Consider the following 8797-nt stretch of genomic DNA (forward strand, 5'->3'; position numbering starts at 1 on the left):
GCAGACAGCATTAGCTGGTAGTATAAATTGCAATAATGTTGATATCTACCAGAGAGAGACCTCACCCCTCGCTCCTGTGACATTTCACAGTACTGCCAAGTCTGGATTGCAGACCTCCAGCCAGCCCCGCCGCAAAGGTGTCATTCCCCCAGCGAGGGGGTCAAAAGGGAGGCAGCGGCAGGTGGTCAGTGTGCTTACTCAAACAGCACATATAATAAATTGGAATCTATACAGAGAAGATTAGCATGGCCCCTGCAAAAGGATGACACGCAAATTCGTGAAGCGTTTCCACATTTTGATCTGGGTTAAGGTTTGAGTTGTTGTCGCAAGCAACTAAGCGGGTGTGCTCTCTGTCAGCAGTTGCGATTCCCGGCGCCCCCCTGTCCACAGTGGCAGCAGTCGCTCAGTCCATAGGGACTTGGCTTGGGAAGAGGAGGGTCGCTGGTTCAACTGCCATATCGCCTCCCGGGCACTGCCGAGGTGTCCTTGAGCAAGGCGCTGAACCCCAAATTGCTTGGGGTGCCTGTCCAAGGCAGCCTCCCTCGCTCTGACATCTTTCCATTGAATGCATGTATAGGTCCTGTTAGCGCATGTGTGTATATTTGGGGCCTGAGTGTATATGACAGCAGAATGAAAACAACTGCAAGAGGGGCCTTCTGTTTTGACACTCTCTACTGGCTGTTAGAGACAGGCGACATCAAAAGGTAGACATGTCCCAAGTGCTCAGGGTAACAGATTTGGCACAGAGAACTTTACACAGTGCGGCTGATTCCAGAAAATGATGCACAGAGCTTGCCAAAGAGGCTCACAGTTGTCCAGGGGAGTCCTGAACTGGTCGCGAGCAAGTGAGCGGGTGTGTTCTTTGTCAGTGGCTGTGATTCCCGGCGCTCTCTTGTCCACAGTGGCAGCAGTCGCTCAATTCATTGGGATTTGGCTTTGAGTGTGTACTCATAGCTGCAGAGGTGCCAGGTCGCCTTCTTGGCACTGCCGAGGTGCCCCTTGAGCATGGCACTGAACGCCTCAACTGCTCGGGACACTTGTCCAAGGCAGCCCCCCTCGCTCGGATATCTCTCCATTGAATGCATGTATAGGTCCAGTTCATGTATGTGTGCGTATTTGAGGCTTGAGTGTATATGACAATAGAATGAACAGCATTCCGCGCTGGATTTCACACCCGCCATCGCAATAAAGTGACTACCAGGGTAAAGGAGGCGCTCCCTTGTCCACAGTGGCGGCAGTCACTCAGTACATAGACCCTTGGCTTGTGAAGTGGAGGTACAGAAGTTCATGATGCTTTTCCACAGTTTGATCTAGCTTGTTGCCAGCGACCGAGGGGGTGGGTTCTGTGTCAGCGGCTGGATTGCCCAGCATTTCGCGCCTGTGTGAATCTCTTTCCCATGCATTTTGCACTTGTCATCGCACATGAGTGCCTGCCAGGGGCAAGGTGGTGCCCTCTCTTCCACAGTGGCAACGCTGGAGCTGTGTATCTTCCATTGAAGCGTCAGGTTTGCCACTTTTTGGATCAGTAGACAAGTGGCTTCTTTCATTTAACGTTCTGACAGGCTTTTATGTACAATACTGTACAGACCTGGTCTTATTTGCCCCTGGTATTGTTTTTCTTAATAAAACATACAGATAGTGATACTCGCATCTTCTACTGAGGTGTTCAGCCTACATTAGGACTGGTGTTGCTGATTCATATTCTGACAAGCGCTCTCAGAGAGCTCCAGCATATCAATCAGCAAAACATACCGGTCAGAAAAGGCGAGCTGAAACTGTAACTGACACTCCACCTGTTAATGATGCACATTGTTCTGACATACCATTAGATTTGTGAGATCTGTTGGATGTCTAAAGAAGGACAGGACCTGCCAGTGTTTTATCTTTGCGCCAACATTGAAAATATGTTGCAATTTTCTGTTTGTTTGAGAATTTGCTTTTTTCACCCTTTTGCAAAACTGTTTCTTTGCCTTCTTCCCTGCAGCAAGTGCAAAGTGCTGTTTTTCATTAATGCACTTATGTTGGGTAAAAAGTTGAACAAAAGTAGTTTATTGTTGTGTTAAACAGCATACCTGCTTTATTCAGTGTATATAGAGAATTTGAGGCTTTGATGTATGACGTTCTATTCATGCTTTGTACTGTAAATATTTAAATATTTCCATTGATATTCCCTCTCTGCCTCAAAAACAACGGTGCTCTACACAGTGAGGAGATCAAAGGCTTGTCGTCCACGGAGCCCCTTTGGAGATATGATGCAGACTGACAGCTCAGCTTCTGTTGTTTGAGCTTAGTGAAAACTCTGTGATGCTGTCAATTATTTTTTTTCCTGTTGTTGTTTCAAGCTGAAGGCTTATTCCATGAATATGATCCATTGTGTGGGACATTGGTGATAGTAATTAAAAGGTTTTTAAATTGTCTTATAATGAGTGAAATCTGCACACAATGATAAAGAGACCCTTTGTTTCATAACACTCCATAGGAGTGACTGTAAGTGGAAGAAGCAGCTGGTGTGTCTCTGTCAAAAAGATGAAATCTTAAATGTGTATTCACTCCAATGAGATGTCTATGTTTAGAGATGCATATTATTCTCACATGGATGCTGTATTATAATGAACTCTTTTCTGTCAACCATATTGCATGATAAATTCATAGTTGTGAAACTCTTGCTGTTGATACTATGAGATAGGATACAATTTTCATAATATCCTCATTATTCACCATCATTGTGGAAGTCTGTACCCAAATGACCTTTTGCTAAGCCCCGCCCCTTTGTGGTGGTCCGACAAGCTGTCGGAGTAAGCATGGAGCACACACGGTAACTAACTGCACTCCCTGAAGAAATATCAGATTTTTGGAAAAATGAAACAGTGATTCCAGAGAGAAGCAGACAGAGGGGTCTACAGTCTGTGTTTGAAGGATATATCCAGGATGTCAAACTGACTCAGCAGCAACAACAGGTTAAAAAGACAAAGATAGTTAGAAGCTAAAGCTGAACTATAAGCTACAGATCACAGTGTAAAAGTGAACCACCACATCACTGCTGATCACCACACAAGACAATGAATATAAAGGGAAACTTTGCTGATATTAAACCAACTGTGTGGCATCACAGTGTGTGCAGATCAACGGTGTTTGGCTTCACCCCTGTGCCGCTGCCAGCACCCGAACAGGCAGGGATCTCCGGGGGAAGTCAAACAGTGTTCATCTGCGCACAGTGCTATAACACAGAGCTGGTTGAATTTCAGCAGTTTCCCTGCTCCCCTTCACTGTGTATACATTCAATAGGCTATATCTTCGGTAGCTAGCTAGCTAACCCTACACTTTCCAGGGTTTTGGTTTTGGAACAGGGAAGAAATGTATATCTTTTTCCAACCTCTCCAGGTAACGAGTATCATTAATACACAACGTCCCCCAGGGCACAACATTTCGCTCTAAACCCACAAAACCAACCTGAAAAATGAAGAAATCTTAAACGATTACATTAGAGTCAATAGAGCACAGCTGTGTTGCTGTAAAATGATTGCTATGTTATGATTTGCCAGTCTGTGTCTGGGAACGGGACTAAGGAAGGGTCAATTCAGTGTTAAAACTACGGTCTCAGATTCTTGTTGATACTCTTATTTGTAATCGTGTATGTGCACTGACCTATTTGCTCATTTTGCTTATGTTTACCCCTGAAATCTTAACAACATACTGTGGACAGTGAACAGCAGTTCTCGTTGAACATTGTAAAAGTCTCTCTCAGAACTTGTGGGTATCTCTCCACTGCAGTGTAAGATAAGAGAGAGGAGTGATGAGTTCCAGGCATTGGCTGTGTTTGCAGACTTTGTATCTTCAGGATACAGCCCTCACTAACTCTCTATGATTATTTACAACCTTTATGGAACAGTTCTTTAAACTTTGTAGAGCATGCTCTGGGTGGGAACCTCTAGTAGAACTTTTAGTTATACAAAGAAAATCAAGTCAGTAGCAGCTTTTAGTAAATCACCTTTTAAATAGAATGTTCTGTTTTCATATTGTCTTTTAAAACCCTAAAACACTGATTCACCAAATTACAAGGACACTGCTTTAACATTAGCTTCTGATTTAATTACTATTGATAGAACTGTGATACTGCTACCAAAGCAACAGTACACATAATTGTGTAGTATAAAATGCATTACTTTATTGTCAATAATTTATACAGTTATTAATGTTATTGAAAAAAAAAATCCAAAGCATGCACACACAGCACAGAATTCAAATCTGCAGAGACTTAAAAAATAAAAGCCCACAGAAAAAAGTGAAATTCAGGTCGCACAAAACATTCTTGGGAGAAAGTAGATAATATCTCAAGAAGATTATAATTACTTTTAGATTGAGCAGTTTGATTACATCAGCTTGTTTTTCAATCTTAAATAGGTCAACCCTTTCAACTTTTTCTCTGCTCATTTTTCCGCAATTAAGGCCCAAATATAAGTTTGAGCACGGGGGAGAGTGGGGGAATACGGAGCTGGGTGTCCTGGGCATTGCAATGTGGGTCATGCATCAGTGGTGCAAGCCAGCAAACAATCTGAGAGGGAGATCCGAGCACTGGTGATTTCATGCTTGTTGTTTGATCAAATAAATTACTTTATTTTTAGTGCCGCTCTTGAAGTGGTGCGGCAAATAAGAGGCTGCCAGCTGCAGATCCCTTTTGTTTACACTTTACCATTTACTGTAATGATGGCAGATGATGTGATGCTGATGATGATGACATGCATTAAGCAACCTTGAGTATCTTAGTTTTATCGAGGTAGGTTGATTTGATGTGCTCCATTCAGAAAAGAAATAACAACCTTGGCCTGTAGAGTTCTAATGAGAATGAAATCACTCAATGTGGCCATTGTGCTGCTTATAACAAAGGCTGTATGTTTAATTATGGTGACAAAGGTCAAGTGCATCACTCACTGTGGCTCATTTACACATCTATTTAAAGCAACAAACATGACGCACACTGCTGGTGCAGGTAACAACCCCAGAAAGACATACAGGGTGACTCAAGATCAATACCGCTTCTAATAGCCTGCGTAAAATCCGACAAAACAAAGCCATCTGGTTTGTGTCCGTCGCTTCAGTAAACCCATACAAGCTGCTGTGAAGGAGCCAAATGGCTCGGTGGACTTTGTCTGGATTGGTTTTAGTTAACCATTGCAAATAACTGGCCTTGACTGTCACTGGATTTGCAGACAATTGAATTTCTTGAAAACCAGATATTAGATCCAGGAGAGATTCAGTGTGACTGTTGGGAATGAGGTCCCAGGTGCAATATAGTCACAGCAGAGATCAATTCCTCAGCCAAGACTTTCCATTTATTACAGACAGTTGAAATTCAGATATTTCGACACATGTTGCAATAGGCCTATAATATGTAACCGCCAGGGAGGTTATTTCAGAAGTCAACAGTTTTCTATATCTGATTTCCTGCAGCTTCACATGCCTTTGTGTAGTGCTTGATGTCCTCAAGAGACAATAAGACGAAACTCTGAGAAACAGAGTGAAGGTTACCTGAATACATTGAACTCACTGTATCTCCATTATCATAACTCTTAAGTGAGCATTTCAGTTTCAATCAACCATTTAGCCTTGCATGGAAAAACTTGAATTCACAAAGCATTATTATATCAGCATTTGAGTTGATTTTTTTGCTTAAAACACACACTGTCTGAAAATATGAAGTACTGAAGTGCTCAGTCGCAGCTTTGAGTATCTCTCATGGACATCACCGGTGCTTATTTGTCTCCTGCACCACCGTTCCCAGCTGTGGGACTTAATCAGCATAATATTCGTAACCACCGCTCTCATCCTGCTATGATTGGTGTGCTTATGCATATGGAAAAGGGTGAGAGCAAAAGCAACGTTATGGGTTAAATTGACATGTATGCAGTGCAGCTTACCTTGATGTGTGAGGTCTGATTAAGAGTTCAGTCTAGCAGCTAATGCACTGTACATGGTGTCCTTTTGTTCTGCATGTGTGTCCTGTGATTTAAAAAGGGATGTTCATTCACTCATGGCATAAATTGGTTCCTGTGTGCTGCGGTTTCTCATTCATCATCACGAATGCACTTATATCAGGTGGATTGATCGTGTTAGTATATTGGAATAATGTTGTTTTTTTTCTGTCTGCTTCTTCTCTTCCAGAATCTCTTACTGCACAGCAGATAAAACTCAGGATAAGGTCTTTGCATATGTCTCCCAAAGTCAGTTCAACGAGACCCTGGAGTGTCATGCATTTCTCTGCCAAAAGAAGAAGATTGTAAGTGTGCAAAACTTGGGATTTTGTTGTATATACCTGTGTGTACATTTGTCTGTATTAAGCGTGATGGAATATATGCCCTTGAACTCTAGCAGGTCTTGAGGTCAGTTTGTTTGTGGACTGAGAGCATTTAATGAACTGCACTAAGGACAGCCAGTAGCATAAAAGTAGATGGTGTGTGGCGCCATCTTGTGGCAGAACAGCCTTACATCTCACCAGTCTATACTGTATACAGCTGATCCAACATTATGAGAAATTGATAAGATTTGAAATAGACAGAGTTTACTTTCTTGGGAAATAAAAGTGATTACATTTTTAAAATTATGCAATTTAATAGTAGATGTAGATGGGTAAATAATCAGACTAAATATCATACTAAAGATATTAAAGGGACAGTTGACCCCAGAGTCAAAAATACATATTTTTCAGTTTACCTGTAGTGCTATTCATCAGTCTAAATTGTTTTAGTGTGAGTTGCAGAGTGTTGGCTGTAGAGATGTCTGCTTTCTCTCCAATATAATGGAATTAAATGGCACTTGGCTTGTGGTGCACAAAGTGCCAACGAGTGCATTTAAAAAAATTCAACAGCAATGTCTCTTTCCAGAAATCATACCCTGCAGCCTGTACCACAAAGCCGGATCAACTTACCCAAGATATATTCTCGCTATCTGGTTTGACTAACCCTAACACTGGCCATCTGGATAACCGATACTACAAAGCTGGTTATCAACTAGTTCAGTCAACTCTGGGTTTTCCTATCCAGCCACAAGCGCATTCATGTGAAAGAGGCGGAGCTGTTAATTACAAGTGACATCATCAGAACCGTGAATGAAGTAGGCTGCTTCGTATGATATGAAAGGGTACTAACAGTTTCTGTGACTGTGATATTGCAATATTGAGCACTCAAAGATCTTCCATTGCCTGTGACAACATGTGTAGATTGTATTGGTCTAAATGTGACTTTAGTATGAATGTTTTTTTTGCTGTTTAGTGGAATGTTGATGAAACACCTCGGAATATGTCACACAGACCACTTTAAAGTAACATCAGACTGTTTCTGCTACTGAAGTAAAGAGTGGAAAAGAAAAGATAATCAGTAATGAGGTCTATCTGACCCAAATGTATAATAATGGAAGCCAAACAGCAGTTTTACCAATAAAGTAATATTTTTTCCTAGTTCTCATCACACAGGTGTCTCATTATTTTGAGCTGCAGTGATGGAATCAGACTGTAAAAGAGCAACGCTATCACTGTGGACTAAAATAAACTTTGCATAAGTTAAAATCATGTGTTAAGTGAGGTAAATGATCTCTGTGTTTGTTAAAAGCTCTGATTCATAACCTGTGGAAATAGAGCCCTGAAACAATGAAACAACCTACTATTGCTCCTGACCTCTAACAATACATAGGTTACTCCTTTTTTTTACCTGAGAATCTGGACTTTCATCCACTTTTCTCCAGAGATCTGATTGGTCAGAGGTTGGGGTGTTGACAGGGCTGTGATCTGATAGACTGAACATGACCTGAGGCCTGTACTACGAAGCAGGATTTGGAGTTAGCCAGGTAACTTCAGGGTTAACTCTGGGTTTTCATAACTACGAAGCTGGTTCTCTTTTTACCGGGGTAAACCACTGTGGCAACTTAAGCTAAACAGCTGAACAGAACTCTAGAGTATCGGATCACAGCCTGTCAACACCCCCACCTCTCTCTCCACCAGATCACTGACTAAAAAACTATCCATGGACGAAAGTCCGGAGTGACAGGTAAAATAGAGGAGCCTATATGCTGTTATTGGTCAGTAGAATCATTTAATATGTCTGGGGGCTCTTTTCCCACTGGTTTTAAAACAGAGCTTCTAACAAATGGAGAGATCGTTAAAAAAAAACTAAACACATGATTTTAACACTATTTGAAATTATTAAGTTTATTTCAGTCCACAGTGACTGCTGACAGTGCTGCTACTTTTACAGTCTGATTCCATCACTGCAGCTCAACATAACATGAGACACTTATGTGATGAGAACAAGGATAAAACAGATAATATTTTATTAGTATAATAATCCACACACTGTTAATTGTCTCCCATCTTATCTTACTATATAATGACGTGTGTCTGTTCTACGTTTTTCTCCTCACTGACTTGGTCAATCCATGTGAAATTTGGCACAGTGGTAGAGGGTCATGGGAGGATGCAAATGAAGCAATATTACATCAATTGGCCAAAGGGGGGAGCTTAGCAACCGATTGAAATTGCAAACTTCAAATGGGCATATCTCATGCCCCGTATGTCGTAGAGACATGAAACTTTGCACAGAGATGCCTCTCCTCATGAGAACCCATAACTTCCGGTTATATAGATTTTCTGCAATTTTTATTTTTTTTTAAAAAACACTTAAAATCAATCTCTTCGTAGGAAGGTTGACCAATCTGCATGAAACTGGGTGAACATAATCTAGGGACCAATATCTAAAGTTCCCTCTTGGCAAAAGTTGGAAAACTTATTAAAACTGAGCTTCTACAAGGC

At 41.5% G+C, this 8797-nt stretch overlaps 1 protein-coding gene and 1 non-coding gene across 2 annotated transcripts in view; both read left to right on the forward strand.

Annotated features, from left to right (window-relative positions):
* Positions 1 to 8797, forward strand: part of si:dkey-71h2.2 (low density lipoprotein receptor adapter protein 1) — an 87213-nt gene that overhangs the window by 57094 nt on the left and 21322 nt on the right. The window contains 1 exon segment of the mRNA XM_050057655.1: positions 6160 to 6274. Within this exon segment, the coding sequence (XP_049913612.1) occupies positions 6160 to 6274 (115 nt within the window).
* On the forward strand, positions 191 to 297 carry LOC126399249 (U6 spliceosomal RNA). Its single transcript, XR_007570867.1, has one exon. It is a non-coding gene; the product is annotated as a U6 spliceosomal RNA (small nuclear RNA).

Source organism: Epinephelus moara, chromosome 12 (genome assembly GCF_006386435.1).
Source record: "Epinephelus moara isolate mb chromosome 12, YSFRI_EMoa_1.0, whole genome shotgun sequence".
Taxonomy (NCBI): domain Eukaryota; kingdom Metazoa; phylum Chordata; class Actinopteri; order Perciformes; family Serranidae; genus Epinephelus; species Epinephelus moara.